This window comes from Neovison vison, chromosome 7 (genome assembly GCF_020171115.1).
Source record: "Neovison vison isolate M4711 chromosome 7, ASM_NN_V1, whole genome shotgun sequence".
NCBI classification, from domain to species: domain Eukaryota; kingdom Metazoa; phylum Chordata; class Mammalia; order Carnivora; family Mustelidae; genus Neogale; species Neogale vison.
Window position 1 is genome coordinate 184091187 of NC_058097.1, and position 20589 is coordinate 184111775.

Consider the following 20589-nt stretch of genomic DNA (forward strand, 5'->3'; position numbering starts at 1 on the left):
TGATATAGATCAGAAAGTAGAGAGTTAATTTAAAAAAAATCTATGGCATTTTCCTGTCATTTTCTCAAGCCAGGCTAGTTTGGGATTTATAATTTCAGTGATGTCCCATTTTGTTGTAATAAATGAATCATTGTGCCATGAATGTTGGTCCACATATACTTTTCTTTTCTATGGCTACCTTCTTGCCTATAGAATAAAGTCTGAATTCCTGAGATTAGCAACTTCTGTTGCCTTCTGTCCTCTCCTTCTAGTTAACATCATTCACCACTAATTTCTCTGCTTAACACTTTTCACTCCTTCCAAAGACCCCATCTTGTTGCTTCCACTTCTGCCCCATCAATTTCCTCTCTGCACTATAATATGGCCTCCCTTTCTCTTGTACCTGCTCCCCAACCCAAGCCAATGCATACAATCATTTCCTAAAACTGTTTCTGCTAAAGCTATCCCTAACTTCCTATTGCCAAATTCAGTGAGTGTTTTCAAATTTCTTAGATAATTGGATTTATACCCTTCACAAAATTCTATTTGTCTGGCTATCATAAATCTTCTCTTGGTTCTTGTACTCCTCCCCCCTCCCCCAACACCCTGCCATCTTCTCTTTCATCTGCTTCTGTATGGCCAGGCACTTAACCCAGACCAGTTGGTCTGTTTCAAAGAACCTTTGCCTCCACCCTTTTTTGCCTTATAACAATCCATTCTTCCTGTCCCCCCTTTAAAAGCCACTACTTTAAAGAGATCGGCCACACTAGAGCCAATTCCCTTGGTTTACATTCTCAGTGATGTGATCCTGCGATTTTACCTTATAGTTCTTACCACAGCTACAATTAAATGATTGTCTTTGTCATTTGTCTTCCCTTTTTAACCTGAGACTCATCTTTAAAGCACTAACACCAAAGTCTAACATAGGACCTAGCATGTAGCAAAGACTCAATTAGTAAATTTTTTAACGGATTTTAATAAATGGTTTTCTCTTCTTCTCCACACCTTTCAAATGGTGTTTCTCATGGTTCTATCCTTTACCCACTGGACTTCCTGTATCACGCACTGGGTAGTCCCACCCACTTCCTCAGCTTTCTTTACAAATTTTCTATAGATGATTACAATACTGTTATTGTTAGTCCAGAGAAGTTTCCTGCTGGGCAACTCAACCTGGGTTTGTCATAGGTATTGTAGAACCAAACTAAAGTGAAGTCACTTATGTCAGGGACAAAATGAGAGCTAGTCAACACAGGTGCATAAAGGAAACCTGACCTAACCTTATAGGAATTTATAGCTCTTCTCAGAAATCAGCAAAGAACAATTGCCAATCCCCAAGTCTTTTCATGTTATCTCTGGACTTTCTCGTTCTCCTGATTTAGCTTCCCTGATCCAAATGGGGAAGAAGACTAGTAAGCAATGAAGCAGCTAAAAAAGCCAAATAATTTCTGCATTTATTCCATAAACATCCCTTAGCCTCTGAGCTTCCAGGAACTCATTGTTCCCATGGCTTTGACTTTCTCTGCTTGTTGGTTGAAAGCCTTCCCATAAACTCACCTTACTGCTTTGTTTTATTCCTTGTGCAGAGTTTGATATTGGACAGTATTCAAATTCTGTATAACTAAAACTTAGTGAGCACATAACCTTCCTTCCCCAGCATTCATCCAGAAAATCATGTTCTATTTCAGCTGCCAACTACAAACATTTTCTTCTCTCTCCCACTCACCTCTATATTTCTACTAGTTAACAAATATAACAAATCTTTACTTCCTCTCCCCTCCTCCCCAACATCTAATGAGACATGTCCAGCTAACTAAGCTTGATTTTTTTTTGTTGGATTCTTTAACATGTCCTGACTATAATTTACACTAATTATCTATTCCCTGTAGTAGTGAAACACCTTCCAAGATGAGTTTCTCGTTGCCCCAGTCTTGTTAACCTTAAATTTTTCTTCTGCTGTGTAAATGACTTATTCAAAGCTCAAATCTGAGGCTACCACTCAAGTACTTGGAAAATGTTTATACTTTACCATCATCTACAGGCTAAATTCAGTAGGGTCATCATGTCTTTAAGGTCTTTAACCATTGTCTTGGCTTTGTTTTTAGCGAACCCCAAATTCCAAATTTTGCTCTAACAACATTAAACCATGTATAGTTCTCTCATACATGATGTTTGCTTGTTGCTTGACCTTGCAGTACATTTGTGCTGGAAAAGCTAATGTATCCTGTCCTTCCTCCTGGCTAATTTCTGTTAGAAATTAGAGTTCAAGCCAGGCATCACTTCATATGAGAAGCAACTATGATTTACCCTCCTTCAACCACACAGCCTAGGTCTATTGCCCTTCTCTCTACTTAGGTACCATGCACTGCCTCTTTCATTCAATTTATCATACTGTAGTTGCAATACTGTAATATAGTGCTCCTTGAAAGCAAAGACTATGTCCTTATTCTTTGTATTCCTGACAACTTTACTCATTGCTGGCATATAGCAAACACTCAATGAATGTTTTTTGAGTATATGATTACAAGTATTTAAGAATGAAAAGATACAGACTAAGATCAAAGATTTAAAACTCACCACCAGTGCTATATTAAAAGGTATATATACAACAGACCCCCTTCTCAAGACTGTCACTCACACCTTTATGCAGAGAGACAACTTTCCAACTGTACTTTAATACTGATTCATGTAACCAATTAAATCTCTCATGTATCCATCTATTTTTATGATAGTCTCTCTTTGGTGTATTCATTATTTATTAAGCAAATGCTTTTAGTGTGAAAATTAACTACAAAAGCTGAAGTATAGAGGCTTAAATTTGTAAGGGGTACTTGGTTGGAATAATCATTTTTTATTCAGAATTGTTCATTTGAATCTTCAATTTTCAAAAGTTAAACTTTGGCTTTGGGGGTATAACTTGTGTTTTGTTTTGTTTTTTTTTTTCATTTTGTCTCTTTCGGCTACTTTGCAAGTAAAAAAAAAATATTGCCTAAAAAATATTGCCTAGTGTTTACCTCAAATAGTTTAGAAAACTTCGAACAGTGTGTTGTATTCTAAGAAAGATAAGTTGGATGCTTTTATTGACTTCATGGAACAGTTTACATAATGAGATGTTAAAGACGTATTGAAGTTGGTAAAGAGGATTTTTTTTAATATGGAAAGGAATTGGAATATGATACTTTAGCTACTGTTTCATTCATGACTATATCCATCAATGACATTTGATTAGAATATAAAAGTGAATCATAATGAAACCCTAAAAATAAAATACCTAACACTGATTAGTTACTATGATATAGTATTGATTGATTCATTTCATCTTTGAATGCTAGCTGATCCATAATGTTTTCCATTTGTAGTTCCTCTGTGAAGTTCAACATATCAATATTTCAAATACTGTCACATTAGCCAATGAAGTGCTTCAAAGATGTTGTCCTACCAATTTCATTAATAAATTTGAATAAAGAAACACTAATAAGACTAACACTAAATACTAACATGTGTCCCCAAGAGAAGGCTGTTTTCCAGGAGGAGACAACTTAATAGAATACAAGACATGAAATATTCTGAGAAGAGTGTCAATGGTTTTCTATTCTGAATAATAAATGCCATTGTTAAATTAAGACTTGAGATGGCCATCTGAAAACTCTAATTCTCTTCTTTCATCCTTGGTTTTCTTTCTAATTTTTGTGCAGTGGAAAGAGTTTACTCTCTATGTCTTCTTCCCTAAAAGGAAGAAAACAATGCCTACATTATAGGTTTTTGTGAGTACTGGAAATGAGAAATGTAGGGGATCTGTAAATGGTAGCTCTGGCAATATGATTGTTGACATGTTCAAACTAAAGCTGCTTCTTGAGGACAAGTTCTGTTTTCTGTACTTCTGTTGAACTCTACAGAGGGCTGTCTCAAAGTTATTCTAAAGAATTTGATATAACTGACATTTGCACCTAGGATGACCTTGCCCAAATTAGAAACAAGGTGTTCTGGCCACTCCTTACTTGTGGCCAGTGTTATTTGGCAGTGCCATTAGCAATGATGTAAGCACATTAATCTGAATCATGGAATCAAGGTAACAATTACCAGAAAAGTAAGGTCTGGAAGAACGTGACCAACCATCCCAACTTGCCTTGAATCAAGTGGTTCCTAGGACACAGGATTTTCATTGCTAAAACCAGGGAAGCCTAAGCAAACCAAGATGAATTGGTCATGCTATCATACAGGGCATAGCTTTATTTTGTTCACTATTGTATATCCAGAGTCTTGAACAATGCCTGGATTTAAGTAGGTTGCTCAATTCATTCTCCCTATGCAAATTAATCCATTCTAACCTAAAAAACTCTAACCATGTTTTCTCCTTATACAACTTCCTTTTTTCTCTTTCCTAGTGTTTTGTTTTCTTTTTATTCTGTTTAGGGCTTCAAAATATTAATAGTTCTACCTACAGACAAATACGCAATTCAGGGAACTTGATACATTAATTAAAATATACTCCCATACCATTCTTCCAAGGCTCAACAAATAAGAAAACAGATGAAAGCCTTTCTAAGCTATATAGCACACAATTCTTATTTTTGAATTACTTTAGGATTACTTAATGGTATCTCACTAATTTGCACAAACCCAGTTTATTTCTGACATTAATTGTGGATCTTACTCCTGAACATCAGTGCTTCCTCTGGTTACTAAAATGACTTTTAATTACCTATTATAAATCATTCTCAAGATTTGTTATGAATAGAGTTTTATAAGAGTTTAATGGTAATGTAAATAAGTTGAAACCAGGTTGGCCAATAAGTGAGATTTTTATCTGATTAGCATATGCTTTTAATGAATAATCAATATATATTGGTATTTATCTTTGATAGGAAGCATAGTAACACAATTATAGATTAGATAGATCAATTACATATATAAAATTATTTTCATATATATAATAAAGTTATTTTCATATATATACATATATATATATATATATATATATATATATATATATATACAGTGCAGCTTTTTAAGCATTTCTCAGTATTGTGAAATTTCTGGTTTCTTCAAATTTCTTGGAGGTAGATTATATTAATTATAATAAAAATACCAGATCTTTTAAGCAGAGTTCAGAAATAGAAATCAAAAGAGGTACCAAACCTACAAATCTTAGGAAATAATTTATTCACCTGTGTGAGTTGTCCTCAATATTGTTAGAGTTGTACTCTAGATCGTGTAACTAACTATTGTGTAGAAGTGATAGACCCTGATTTTAGAAAACTTCTGGAGAACCCAAACACATGTTGGGATAAAATATACTTCTACATAGGTTAAGAATATGTATTAAAAACCGAAAATGCAATTGAGCCCATAAAAACTGGCATTGATTTTTTAAGAGTGGTTTGTTTTTAAGACTCTTGAAAAAATTTTAGGTGAGAATACATAGCTACATGACATTTTTTATGGCCAGAGTGAACTAAAGTTCATTCTTTAACAGTCAATTTATGTTGAAAAATACCTTTACAATTATGAGTTATTTTGCATGAGGGATGCTGGAAAGAGAAACTTTATTACTTCTCTCTTTCATTTTGTAAAATTTTATTTCTCAAAAACAGAACTAGCCATAGGACTGGGAATTCCACTTCAACATTTGACTTTTGAGGCATTTTACACATTTTTGTTAAGGTTAATTTTTCTTCATAAAGATTCTGTTAGTAAAGAAACTCATGATTTCCCTAGTATTACAAATTATTTTATTTAAAATTTTATAGTAGCTCCCATAAAAAAGTATATACCATAAAATATATCATAATTACTCTTGTGTATGCTTTATATATTTAGCTGGGTTGATGTGTCACTTATTTCTCTTAGAGAACCATACGCGCTACAAAACTAGCAGCTGTGCTTAAATAGAAATTAATTTCCACTTTATTTTTACCTCTTCTAATGAGGAACTAGGGGCTGAGAAGTAAGGAGATTTACTAATCATCATTCAGAAAGCCTTACTGATATATGGACATAATAAATGTTAGGGGTTCCCATAATAGGTTTTCATCATGATATCTTGGGGCCGAGGTAGTGGCTATTTTGCCAAGTTCTCAGGATTATGGGACATAAATCAGAAGGGATTTCCCTGCCACCACAGAGACCTGTCCCTCTCCTTCAAACCACACTGAAGCTTCTCTTTCATCTTTACTAAATGTCATATATTCACTATCTGCCATATATTCACTATCTGCCAGCCAGATAAAGATAAGATTGATGTCATTTGGACAAATTCAAACTCAGCAATTCAGCATTAAATAGATAATAAAGTGTAGTCTTAATAATCTGGAAAGAGAAATTAAATTACTGGACCAAATATTGAAAGATAAGGCTTCACGGTCTGGAGTTTCAGAGGTCCTTACTTTCTGTGTTTTGTGCAGTGGTTGTGTGAGAATCCTTGCTTCCTGGTCTTGCCAAGATTTACAAGACCGAAGGAGCTTCCAGTATCATGTGCTTTCATGAAAACAGCGTAATTGATTGTCTCTATACAATGCCCCACCCTTTATTTTCTGTTTATTCTTTTCATGCAAAAGCAAAACGAGTGACAGTCTCACCTACTGCTTCTAACACTTGTTATCCAATTGAATCATACAATTTTATATGTAATGCATATATATTTTTAAAATAACTGCTAAGAAAGGGTGAAGCCCCAGGAGTTTTATTGGCGGCACTTAAAAAAAAAAAAACAAAGGACACGAACTGATTTGTGTTGTAAGAATGCTTCTCTCAGCGTCTAAATTTGGATCTTAATTGATAGTGCACTCTTATTTATTCGACATTTCTTTTTTCCTCTCATGGAGCCAGACGTATCTTATTTTGTATCCTGCTGGTGCATGGAGAGACAACAGTGTCACAGCTGGTTTCTATCCAACACAGAGTCTTTAGGAATTCATCTCTCTCCTTATGGCAGAAGAAAAAGAATACAAGATACCTTGTGTTTTTTTAAGGCAATTTTTGAAACTCATTTTTATCTAAAGTCGTTTTTGTACAGGGGCACATGACCAGCTCAGTCAGAAGAGTACGTGACTCTTGATCCTGGGGTTGCGAGTTTGAGCCCCATGTTGGGTGTAGGGATTACTTAAAAATAAAATCTCCTAAAAATAAATCAATAAAGTAGCTTTGTAGAGAAATCACATTCTGATCAAATATAATGATATGGGCTCCGTGCTAATATATTTTAGCACAATATATTGTTTCTAACAATATATTGTTTCTAATATATTTTAGAAACAAAGGAATGGTTTCCTAGAGGAGTCTGACTCCTCAGTCCCCCACATGTTATATGTGTGATATTTAATGATATTATTATCTTCAATATCCTTATTGAAACTAGCAGCCTGAAGACCAGATCAACCACTGAACACATTATTTAAAAATTACATTGCTTTAGAGCACTGCACTGTATTCACACCCGGTTACCTGACCCTTCTGCTTTTCTAAGCATCTCGAAGATTATACCAAAAGGATCAAGGATTCATGAATGTTATTAATGTTTTTCCACCTTTCAGTATTTACCTTGGAAATGTTGATACTCTGGGACCATCCATTAAAAATTTTTTTTTAATCTTTCGGTATCTTCCGTTTTTAAAAAAATGTCTTCTTTTCCTTCCTTCATGCAACTAAGATCTCTACCGTCAAGTTATTTTCCAGCAATCTATAGTCAGAATTTCATAGTGTAGAGTCTCAAATATTCTGATTTTTAACTCTTTGATTATAAGACCTCAGAACAATTGTGGACTAGCAAAATTTTTCTCCTCTAACAAATACTGGTTAACATTCCAAGATCAAATGACCTATTTCAGTTTGGGAAAAGATGATATTTGATTACAGAATATTTAGAATATGAGGGGAAAAATTACTAAAGCTGTATCAGGCCCTACGTGTATGAACTATACCAAATTCTCCCATTTTGCCACTGAAAATGTATTCAAACACATTCGAAGAAGTCAGGAGATTGACATGATAGCCAGGTATACAGGATTCCTCATAGAAAAAGGAAATGTTGCATAATCTTTCTAAAACATCCTTGATGTTTCCTTGAAGTAAACTACATACCTTTAGTAAGGAAAACACACACACACACACACACACACACACTCAATTATCATTAGGTTACCTTAACCTGGTTCCTTGTAGAGACATATTTTTGATGCACATGAGTATTTAAGAGTACTACCACTTGTTGTCTTTGGATAGAATAAAAAGAGAGATTGACATGGGATTATGTTTTGTTACAAGGACATACCAGATGTTGGACAGTCACGTGAACTTTCTGGTGGACCAAGAAGTCCACAGTGCATGATGGTCTCTCACATGTCTACACAGTGCACAGTACACAGTACACAGTACACAGTACAACTCCTATACTGAGGGCCAAAAGCCAAGTGTGCTATGCAGAGCAAACACAAACCCTGCTAATCATAAACCTCTAGATACATACGTCTAGGTAATGCATTTATAGCACCCCACTCTTCAAACCCACAACCTGCAATGAGGATGTTTATTCAAAAGTGTTTCTAAATTTACTGTGAAGGTCAAGTTTGGCTTAACCAGTCTTTCATCAATACTTTTGCTTCCAGAATGTATTTATTACAGCAACTATAATCTCCTATAGGACTGAAATGTATGCTTTCTTAACTTTTTGGTTTGAGTTCACCTTTCATTCTGTTTGGTAGAATTTTTCCAATCATTCGGCCAACCCTCACAGCTAAGGGGAGTTGTGTGCTGGGACTAACTCCCTAAGAATTATCAGCTCAAAGTGAGTGAAGGTTCAGAGCCTGCAAAGAGAGAGCTCAGTGAACACAGATCAAGTAGAGAAGGCAGGATTCTTTTCCCTCTTGGCTTATAACACTCTTCTTTGGACTAGCATCTGCTGGATATCCCTTGGTGGGTTGTTTATTTGCTTTGTGATCTACATCTTGGGAATATATTAAGTACATTCTATACTGAATAGCTTGACCAGTGACAGCCAACATGTGTTTTCCTCTTTTGGGGGCGTCTTCTCCACAGTAGAAGTAAATGTGAATAGTGTTCCTAACAAAGGGAGGTGAAATACTAGAGATGAAAAAGCTACTGGAGAATTAGTGATCTAAAAAAAAAAAAAAGAGGTAAAACCCTTATGTGGTCTTACTCATTTTCTTCCCTTCATTCCCGTTTTCTGACCTGCTTTGTGAGTAATGATTGATTCTCCACACCTGGAGAACACAACACTCTGGTATGAGCTCCAGCCTGCAGACTTAAGTTCCTCCATTAGGAGATAAAGTATTCAACAGCTTGGGCATCAGTCGTTTCACCAATGAGGTGGTAGGTTTCAAGGTCAGTAATAAGAGGTGTCTGTTTTCACTTTGCTTCACATAGATCAGGACAGAAGTCATAGACATACAATGTTAAAATATCAGGAGAGTGCCAATGTACTAAGAACCAGCAAGTTCCTCTTTTAGTTGGAAGCTAGTGTATATTCTCATACCTAATGTTTCTCCAGTTCCTTCAAGGACCTTTAGTGAATTACTACTCTATTGACATGGCTATCTCTCGGTGCGCACACACCCATCATGGCAAATCCATACTCACACAACTTTATAGCTCTGCGATTTCCATTTGAAAGAAGAGAGTCAGTTCTTCCAGAAGGATGGAAGAAACCATAAATCAAGGAGCTTTCTGTAATAATAACCAATATTTTTGAAATTTCAGGTTCCCAATTCATGACCTTCCATTTATCAGTAAAATTAGAGTTAGCCCTGAATAAGAGGCTGATATTTTTCTAATCATATTTCATATAGATCATGAGTGATTTAAGGACAAGAAGCAGGCCTTCTCAATTGTGTACCCACAGCACTAAAATCAGTGTTTAAAACAGAAGGTATTTAATAATTATTGTGGAATTGAGCTGAATTTGCTGATACTCAGCACCAAAAATTATTTTTCAACTTAGATAATTTAGAATACCTTCACATTATCTTGTTGTACTTTAGCCAATAGGACTTAACTTAGGAGACAGTAACTAGATTATAATGAAACTTTCTTTCAAGTGGGATTGAATTTATCTCACAAAACCATTGTTTTTTAATCTGCGCATTCTACAAAGGGTGCTCCTAGTGAGAAGAAGAAGAAAAATAAAATACCACAGCATCCTTGAATATAGGTCCAACACTCAAGTCAGCTAATGAAATAGGACCCCAAAGAGACTGATGCTGGGACTGAAGAATATAATACTTTTTTCTTTCTTAGAAAGCAGGAAATCTAATTACCTTCAAGTTTCTCACATTTGAGCCATACTACAAATGAGCTGTGTCCAGGTACAGAAAAACCAACAATATTTTATTTATAACCTTATTTTTTTAGTTTTTGAACTACAAATTCTGGTTCTAGAGGTGTTTAAAAGATCATGGGTTTTATAGATGCTCATATGTAAATTAATCTGTTGTTCGCTTACTTTTTTTCTTTTTTTTTCTTTTTCTTTTTTTTTTCTTTTTTTCTTTTTCTTTTTCTTTGTCATTGAATGGTTCTCATAAATACAGAACAGGTCATTACATGAAAAATATAAGATCTTGCATTTTTTTTAATCTCGTTCTCTCTTAAAAATCTATTTCTAATATTGCATTCCCCATTGGACTACTTCATAAGGGCATGAGGGAAAGAAAGGAAAGAGAAAAAAAAAAAAGAAAGAAAGAAAGACAAAATAGACTGGTTCTCACCACTAGAATTCACCATAAAAATCTCAAAGTGTAACAGAATTCTTACAAAATTTCCTAGGCCAGTTCTTTAGGGACTTGAGATCTATGAAAAATATGGCAACCAGGGAAGGCAGGGATGAGATGTGGGAAAATAGTAAATAAGTGCAGCAAAAACAGGTTCTGAGGAATACACATAATTTTGTCTGCTTTAGATCACAATAGAATTTTTAATAAATAAATTTCTTTTCTTTTTTGTTTTTTTTTTGTAAAGACACTTTTTTGAAACAGTAGATTTAGCCCAGTCATTTGTGTCATTTTTAATAAACTGTCTTTTTTTTATTGTTTGTTTTCTGTAACTCTGTAAATGTTTTAGATTTGAGTCTCTTGTACATTGTCTTTAGAGTTCATTCGGATCAATAACGGTTCATGCACTGAACTGTGTATTGAATTAATTGTGTTAACTGTTGTTGTGTGGTTGAAGGGAGATTTGTAAGAGTTATAGTGATTTAGGTGCTCATGCTCGATAGCAGGCATGGGCAGGTGGCTTTCCATGGGTGTATCTCCTGTAATCTCATCATCCACATTAATGATTTCAACAGTCCTTGTCGGGGCGTGATGATTTTGTCGATGGTGCTGCTTCCTCATTTTGTAGAAAATGACCAGCATCACTGCAGCCATGAGTGTGATGGCCACAAAACAGCCAATGATGATTTTGGTGGTCTTCATGACCTCATCGATTCCCGGGATCCCACTGTTTATGTCAGTCACTGGGATGGTGAATGTTTTTTCTGTCGACCTTGTGCTCTGTGGCGTGAGAGAAGTGGTCACATTGGTGGTCTCCCAGTCAATCACTGGAGTGGGACCCACGTTGTTATCTGTGGTCCGTGCCTCATCCTGAGAAGGTTCCATAGTCTCTACTGTGACGGTTGAAAAGTAAGAGAAGGGAGTAGTAGTTGCTGCAGTAACATTCAGGGTGGCGGAAGCAGTGGTATTTCCGACAGAATTACTCACCATACATGTGTACATGCCTGTATCTTGCACGGTTACATTCGTGAAATTTAATGTGCCATCACTGAGCACAGCTATCCGCACTTTGTATGCCCCATGTGTCATGACCGTTCCATTTGGGGTAATCCAAGATACAGAGGTCAGGGACGTGGAGGCCCGACATTTCAGCTCGGCTGCCATGCCCTCAGTGACATTGAGGTCTGCTGGGGGCTCCACAATCACAGGAGCATAGCATGTAAAGTAATTCTGATCAAGCTCCCCGATGTACCTCCCTTTCAGATTGGGAGGAGTGTTACATCGAGCACAACAAGCTGTGTTGGAGGGGGCCATGTCTTTTATCCACCAGCTGAGCCACAGTATGTCACAGTTACAGTTCCAAGGGTTGTGATGCAAGTGTATCCGCTCTAGGTGATGCAAGGGTGTGAAGAGGTCATGAGGCAGTAGTGTTAGATTGTTGTGTGCCAAGTTTATCTCCACGAGTGACTGAAGGTTATCAAAGGCATTCCGTTCAATCACTTGAATCTGGGACTGGATCATCCACAGTTTTTGAAGGTGCATCAGTCCCTGGAACGAGCCAGGCCTGATGGCTGACAAATGATTCCCAGAAAGATCCAGCTCATCTAGTTTTATGAGAGGTGTAAGGTTAGGGATTTCACGGAGGTTGCACATGGCAAGGTTCAAATACCTCAAGTTGGACAGACCTTCAAAGGCACCTTCTGAGATATATGAAAGCCTTTTCAATTCCCCCAAGTCTAGTCGGCGCAAAGAAGGGATTCTGTTAAAAGCATAAGAAGGAATGCTTTCAATGGGGTTGTTTCTCAACCAGAGCTCCTTCAGTTTAGACAAATATACAAAAGCTCCATTTGGGATGGTAGTAAGACGATTGTCAAAGAGTTCCAGAGTATTGAGGTTTGCCAGACCATTGAAGGCCCCGATTTCAATTGTTCTAATATGATTCCTACTCAACTGTAGGATTTCCAGGTGCCTCAAGTGCTTGAAGCTGTTCACTTTGATGATCTGGATTTGGTTCTCATGGAGGTTCAGCAGCCGCGTGTTGGTAGAGATGCCATCTGGAACCTCCCGTAGGTTTTTCCGGACGCAAATCACCTTGCTGAACTGGTTGCTGCAGGAGCAGACAGAAGGGCAGGTTTGAGCCCGCACCAGACCAGCCACCACAAGAAGTTGAAGAGCCAGCAGCACCACAAGCAGGGGGTCAAATAGGGCCCTGTTAAACCTAGGACCTATCATTATCTGCTGTGGATGTAAGGTCATCTTGTTCAACATTCATAATTTATCTGGTGTTGGTCCGTCTGGAGTTCAAATAGTCTGCAACATAAGAGCAAAAAAGGGTATTAGATCTCCTCCAAATGTCTTTCTGGAGCAATGTCAGTGACATAATATACCAGCTAAGGCCCTCGTTTCTCACACTAAGCCAACAACCAATCTAATGTCTTTTTATTGAGTGATGTGGCTCATATTTATAGAGAAAATGTTTCTGTACTTCAAATTAGCAGTCATCCACAGCCCATATCAGGTGTGCGCTCACAGAGAATGAGGGGAAACACCTTACAGTAGTGTTCAGCAACCAAGTATGACTTGAATGCATGAGGACATATGAGATAAACCCCATCAGCAGGTTCAAAGGCCAGACCAGATTGAAAAAGTACAGAAAATAAGATTTGGCCCTATACCCAACAAACAAAAAGCTCCCTTAAAAAACCAGTAATAGCTGAGATTGTATTGAGGATTCTTCTATATGCCAGGCACCATGGGCTATAGACTTCACAAGCAATCCTGTCCAGGAGGATTTTCAGGGTCCAGTGCCAAATGAAACTGGAGGATGGCTTCTTAAAAATTATGAAGACTTTCATCTCTGTGTAACACCAGAGCATTAACCAAGCGTGGGTCCTTCTGTGAATGGGATCCTTTTCAATTACATAGGGTGCGTGGACTGATCCTTTCTTGTCCTTACACCACTGCTCTGAGGTAGGGAGGTTTACTGTCTCCATTTCCAAAATGAAGAAGTTTAATCATAGGGAAACTAACACAAAGTCACAAAGTTCATAAGTACAGAACCAGGACTCACACACTCATCTGACTGGTCCAAGAGCATATGATCTCAAATCTCCATTAAAAAGTTTCTGGGAGAACAATGGCAAAGACAAAATATTTTTTCATGATTAATTTCTCTAAAATAATCTAAAATAAATCTAAAATTTTCTGGGGGGTGACCTCAGCTCTGAACCCTGGCAACTGTGAAGATGCACTGAAACAATGGCATGTACAGATGTACATAAACTTTTAGAGATTTTCAAATACCCAAACTCACTATAATACAACAACTGCTACCTACAGGCAGACAGACCACAAATTAAACAAATTAAATAATTTCCATGAAACATAACTTTTATGTACAGAGGACACTTTAGTATAACAGAAATGCTATATATCTTGTACCCCTACTCTCGCTGATTTTAAGTAGATTTGTGGGAAGGGGAATAAAATAACTTACTTTCTGCATCTCTTCCAGCACAAGAAGGAATTTTAAAGGAGCTTTGGGTTACCCAGTGCTTGTCTCATTCTTATCATGAACTGGACACCTGTGTAATGACTTCTTCCAAACCTCTCATCTCAATAAAGTGTCCCTTCTATGAATCTCTTGGAAACAAACAAATTAAAAAAAAAGGGGGGGGGATGGCGATCACTACCTTCCAACTCAAAAAGGCACTAATTTAGTAATTATTATGTGTCACCTTGGACTACTTATTAATCTTCTCTCCATAACACATCCTCCTCACTTGCAAAATCAGAATGACAATAGTGCATACCCTTAGTGTTGTTGTGAGGATAAAATTAGTTAAAACAGATAAAGTGCTTCGAATAATGCCTCTCCCATGTTAAAAACTCAGTAATGTCAGCCATTATTATTACCGTTCTTGTTCTTGCCCTCACCCAGACATCTTGCTGAGCATAAAAAGATGAAGACCATCAACCTCACCCCTGAGGAAATGATCATTTAAAAGGGGAGACAGATAGGCCAAAGATGAATCACAATAACATATGTTCATTGGTATGAGACCAGGCCACTCTGGCACAGGGGCACTGATATCAGATCAGCTCAGTCCATGCTGGTAAATCAGAGGGTTTTAAAAGAAGAGGATCCTGATCTAGGTTCTCTAGAAGAAGTTGATTAAAAAAAAAAAAAAAAAAAGGAAAGAAGAGCATTTTCGCCAAGGAACACCCTCAGCCAAGAGAGTAGGACCCAGAAAGATGCCTGCATGTCCAGGGACCAGTAAACCGTTCTCTGTGGCATGAGAATGGAGAACCTGGGAAAGAGACAGTTCTTTCTTCCAGGCTGCTGCAGCTCTAGATTGACTAGATTGACTTTTCACACCATATCTCTATATATATAGAGAGAGATATAGATATAGATAGATAGAAAGAGAGAGAGAGAGAGAGATAGAAAGATAGATTCTAGTACTATGATCATTAGTACTAGATCATTAGTCTCTGGTCCTGCTTCTCCCACCATGCTGTGAACACCCTGAGGACAGAAGCCATGTCTGATGGTTTTTCTCACCTGTCACACTTTAGACCCTGGGTAAAAAGGTTGTTGTAAATGTGTAGAAGCAGTTACTATCTAGTTACAACTCTGTATATGTGTAGTGATAGAGACTAATATAGTAATCATGACTTTCTACTTCCTATATTTTCGTCCTTCCTTCCTTCCTTCCTTCCATCTCTCTCTCCTTTCTATTCGTCCTTCCTTCCTTCCTTCCATCTCTCTCTCCTTTCTTTCTTTCATTCTTTCTTCTAAGAGAAAGAGAGAGCTCACCAGTTGGGGGGAGATGGGCAGAAGGAGAGGGAGAGGGAGAGAATCTTAAGCAGACTCCACACCCAGCATGAGCCTGATGCAGCACTCCACCTCATGACCCTGAGATCATGACCTGAGTGGAAATCAAAAGTCTGGACGCTTAACCAAGTGAGCCACTCAGGTGACCCTATCTTCTGTATTTTCTGATGTTTTGTTATCTGGGGCCTTGCTGTTCCAGAGAGAGCCCCTCAAGGACTAGCCAATTCCTTGAAATAGTAAAGGACTTGCCCACAAGCATGCCTTTCATATTCAAACTAATCAACCTGAAGCCTATACCCCAATCAGCTCCTTTCTCAGGATCTCACAGGGCAATGCCAGCTGCAAACCTGCTTACCCTGCCTTCTCTTGCTTTCTCTCACAAACCATGATAAAGGCACTTGCTCAGAGTTTTCGTTATTCCTTCTACCCCTGTGACTGACCCTGGTGCTTCCTTGTGTGGCCCCCTTAGGACATGGCATGCCCCCTCCTCTTGGGAACTGTGAGTAAAGAAAAAGGATGTATCTCTTCAATGACAATTGTCTCCTGATTTGTCTCATTATACTGAAATAATAATAAAATCTACATTTTAAAACAACTAATCACTAAATGGGGGGGATGCTCATCTTAATAATCTTGTTGATGGCTTTATAGGTCTATTCTATTGTCCTATTTACACAGTGACAACAATAAGATTGGTAGGCTTCTCACCCTGAGCTAGATTAGGAGATATTTTTTATTGTAAATTCAAGCATGACCTTAAAAACCCTTAGGGATTTCCACTTTAAATAGAATCTTACTTACATTTCCAGTGACATGACCACTGAAAATTTTTCATTCATATGATTTGGTGTAGTTATACATTTGCTCCCCTCTCTCCAACACTCACTTTTTAAGGTAATGGGGCATTTAGAAAATAGCACATAAAATCTCTGATACATTAACTGATGGGTATTTTTAGGACTCGGGTCCAAGGGTCCTACTCCTCTAGTTCACCTTCTACCTCCCTACCCTCTGACTCTTGGAATCCTGGGGTCTCTGGTAATAGAGATATAGAGAAATAACTGATTGACTGGACATAGCACAGAAGTGAAGAAGCTAAGTCCTTTGCTTAAGATAAGCCATTTGCTATCCTTTTCTCTTTAAAATAAGAAATAGCAAAGGAGCCATGTCCCATGGTCAAAGGAAAAGGCTCTGGTAAAGCCTTCCTAAATTTAAATGCCGGCTTAAACTTCCATGACTCTGCCACTGGGAAAGTTACTTCACTTCTCATTTCTCTTTACTTTACTTTTCCATCTATTCAAAAGGCTTTTGTTAGCAATATCACATTTATATATATATGTATATATATACATATATATGCATATACACACATCTATATACATCTATATGCATACATATACATACACATACTTACCAGCTCATAATTAGCAATTTATAATAAATATGTAAAACATATTCAAACTAAAAATAAAACGATGGAACACTCAGTTGCTTCCTCTTATATAAGATAGGAATAACACTAATATCTATTACTCAGAGTTATAGTAAGGATTAACTGCAATGATCAGAAGCATGCTTTCATATGCAAATCCAATACATTGCAATTAATTGCAGAGTGCATGTGTCTCTCCCTTTTTCAATCCCCAGGCTCTTTTATTTTCTATTTCTTACTTACTTCAAGGTCTTTCTACTCTTGCTACTAATGAGATTTCTTATAAATCAGTCATAAGTAACGATTTATGAATTATAGCCAGTTCAAAGGTAATTTATAACCCACAGAAAATAACGCTTGGTACGTGCACTGAATCGAATAACCTACTATCAACAAAAGGTTTTCTATTTTTAAAATCTAAATTATGTTACTTTACATTAAAAGCCATGTTTCAGCATCTCTTTCATAAGATGATTTTATCACATCAAAAAGAAATCAATTTAAAAGTACGCTCTATCCGTTACAATGTCATCTGACAGGGTTTATTTACCAATGGATCTGTATGGGTTTTGAATTAAGCTGTAATACTTTCAGCCTTGTCCCAGAGGATATTCTGACTTTGTCAACAGACCTTTCTTCTTTCCCTACCCATGCTTCAGTGCACTGAGATACAGGGGGCTGCTCTACTTAGCACAGTTTCATTGCTCAGTTAGCAGAAACTGAGTCTAGGTACTGGAACTAGTTTGGAAGCCAGGTTAAAAGAAAGGTAAATTTATTAGCCACAACCACTCTTGCCCACAGAACACACAGTCACCCTCATACGAATCTCCAGCAAACCACCTAAATTCTGAGAACAAAAACCACTTGCCCCACACTCAGCCTGGAAACAGACCTCCAAACCATACCTTTCTGTTGACATACCCATGATTTTTGCTCTTCCATCATCTTTATTAGCCTCTCTATCTGTGGGGACTCTCCTGTCCAAGCAAATTGTTTCACTGTCCCTCTAGGAATCTGCCCAAAGACCCATCAGGGCATCTAATGGCAGTTCATTCTCTAAGATTCTTTTAATCTCTTGCCTCACCTAGCGATTTTCACAAATCCTAGATGGCTGTACTGCAATCCTTACTCTCTCCTAATCAACCTCCCACAGTGAAAACTCCCCTCAAATCAGACTTCCAGTTCTCCATAAATTCTGTCCTAATCTTTACCACTCTATTCATAGATCCTCCCATACCTATGTGAGATGGTGGCCTCTCTTAACAGAATGAGCAATAAACTTGCTCTGTTTTTTCAACAAGTTGTGTTGGGAGTCAGCTTTTTACAGCACGAAGAATGGATTATTCATTTAAATTGTGCTTGGACCTCTCTTTCTCTCTTTCTTCTCATTTGCTGCCTCCCCAACACTTTCATTCCTTCCTCTTGCCCTAGAACATTTTGTTTGGGAATCTTCATTCCCATCCTTAAAAAAAAATAAAAAATTTTTTTTTAAAATCATGAAACTATATTCTCTGCTTTGGAAGAGTCTGACTCAGGACTGCTGGGTAAATAGAATTTGGTTTAAGCTAGGGCTAGGCAAACTTTTCCTGTAAAGGGCCAGAGAGTAAATATTTTAGGCTCTGCAGGCCATATGATCTCCTGTTGTAACTATGTTACTCTGCCATTGTAGCCTAAAAGTAGTTGTAGTGAAAAGGTAAATGAGTGGATATGGCTGTGGTTCTGATTAAACCTGTTAGGAGCACTGATATTTGAATTTCATGCCATTTTCACATGTCTCAAAATATTATTCTTTTTTTAAAAAAGGGAGAAGGAGAGAATGAGCAAAATGGGTAGGGTGGAGGGGTCAGAGGCAGACAGAGAAGCAGGCTCTCCACTGAGGAGGAAGCCCAATGTGGAGCTGGATCCCATAATCTTGGGATCATGACCTGAGCCGAAGGCAGCTGCTTAACCAACTGACCCACTCAGGTGCCTCTCAAAATATTATTCTTAACATTGTTTTCTATTTAAAAATTCAAGAACAGGGACGTCTGGTTGACTCAGTCAGTTGCACATCTGCCTTTGACTTGGGTCAGATCCCAGAGTCCTGGGATTGAGTCCCACATTAGGCTCCTTGCTCAGCAGGAAGCCTACTTCTCCTTCTGTTTGCCACTCCCCCTGCTTGTGCGCACGCTCTCTCTCTCTCTAACATATAAATAAATAAAATCTTTAAAAAAAAAAAATTCAAGAACAATCTTAGCTCCTAGGGCTAACCTCTGGACTATAGTTTGCTGAGCTCTTATCTAAACAAATATTGGTTGTAACATTTCTGTTGCCAGAGACTGGTTAGGTCTGGATAGGTGACACAATTTGGCCAATGAGATGTGAGAAGAAGTCAGCTGAGGGGTTCTGGAAATTTTTTTTCTCCCACTAATAAGAAGAAAAACAGGGGGAAGAAATAGTTATTTATTCTGTTTCTGGATGTTGTTGTGAGTATAAGATGCCTAGAGTTGCTGAAGCCATCTTGTGGCCAAGAAAGGAGGAAGCCTGAGGGATAAAGCAGTTATGCCAAGGAAGGAAAATGGAAAGAGGGGAAGAATTTGTATTTTTTTATATTCGTGATGGGCAACTGAATTAATGAATCCTGTTACTATCTTTCCTCTATATTTTCTTAGTATATAAAATATTCAACTTCTTACAGTATAAATAATTACTTTTTCTTGGTCACGTACAGTCAAACCTATCTTGATACTTACATATTCATTCTCCTTTCTCCCTCTCCCCTTGTCTCTCCCTCCCTCTTACTTTTTTTTCTCTCACCATCTCTCCATTTCTGAAACCAATGGCAAGGAAATAACAAGTAAGACAGCAGAAAAATTCTGATTTTGTGTACCATTGTAAATTTGAAACCTACCAAAGGAAACAGCGTAAACTGAGGCATCTGTTAGTCAGAAAAGAGGTAAGCCTCCGCCCTATCATGCTAAATGGCTTTCTATTGCAGTCATTTCCTGTATAACTCTTTAAATATTAAAGAGTGCTAGAATACACCACAGAAGGAAAAACAGCACCTCGAATAACACCATTATCACAGATAGCTTACCTCTTCAAATTAAAATTCTTTTATAAATATTTTCTAATATAATTTATTTTTTCCCCCAATCGAAACCCAATTTTATAAGTCGGTTGAGTTTTCTCTACTCCTTATATAGTTTTTTGTTGCTCTGCAGATTTCCAGTGAGAAGAAAATTTTTGTAACCCTGCCTAGGGCTGACCCTCTAGGCAAATGTAATGGAAGTAATACAACATTTAAATGGCTGTAAACCAGGGACTCAACCTGTCAAGTCAACAGGAGGTTCTTTGGCTGAACACACTGACTTGGCAATGTTTCTAGAAAACTGGAAGAAATTGAGATTGAAGAAGAAGAAGAAGATGATGATGATGATGATGACACCTGAGTCTGTGTTTTCATTTTTCTCTAAGACTTACCTGATTTATAGCAAAAGAATACATATGTTCAGGGTTTAGAAGTGACACAATTACAATACCATCAGATGAAAAGAAACAGTGAGTAGAGAGAACTATGTATTAAAAAAAAAAAAAAAAGGAAAGGAAAAAACAATCATGTGGCCAACATGTTGCTATTGCTT

General features: G+C 37.3%; 1 protein-coding gene across 13 annotated transcripts in view; it reads right to left on the bottom strand.

Annotated features, from left to right (window-relative positions):
• Positions 1-10984: 10984 nt before the first annotated feature.
• The window catches only part of LRRC4C (leucine rich repeat containing 4C), a 1197418-nt gene continuing 1187813 nt past the window's right edge, over positions 10985-20589 (bottom strand). For all 13 annotated transcript variants that reach the window (XM_044259104.1, XM_044259107.1, XM_044259106.1 and 10 more), the window contains one exon: positions 10985-13007. In XM_044259104.1, coding sequence (XP_044115039.1) covers positions 11043-12965 — 1923 coding nt within the window. In that variant the 5' untranslated portion in view covers positions 12966-13007 and the 3' untranslated portion in view covers positions 10985-11042. The remainder of the gene's footprint in view (positions 13008-20589) is intronic.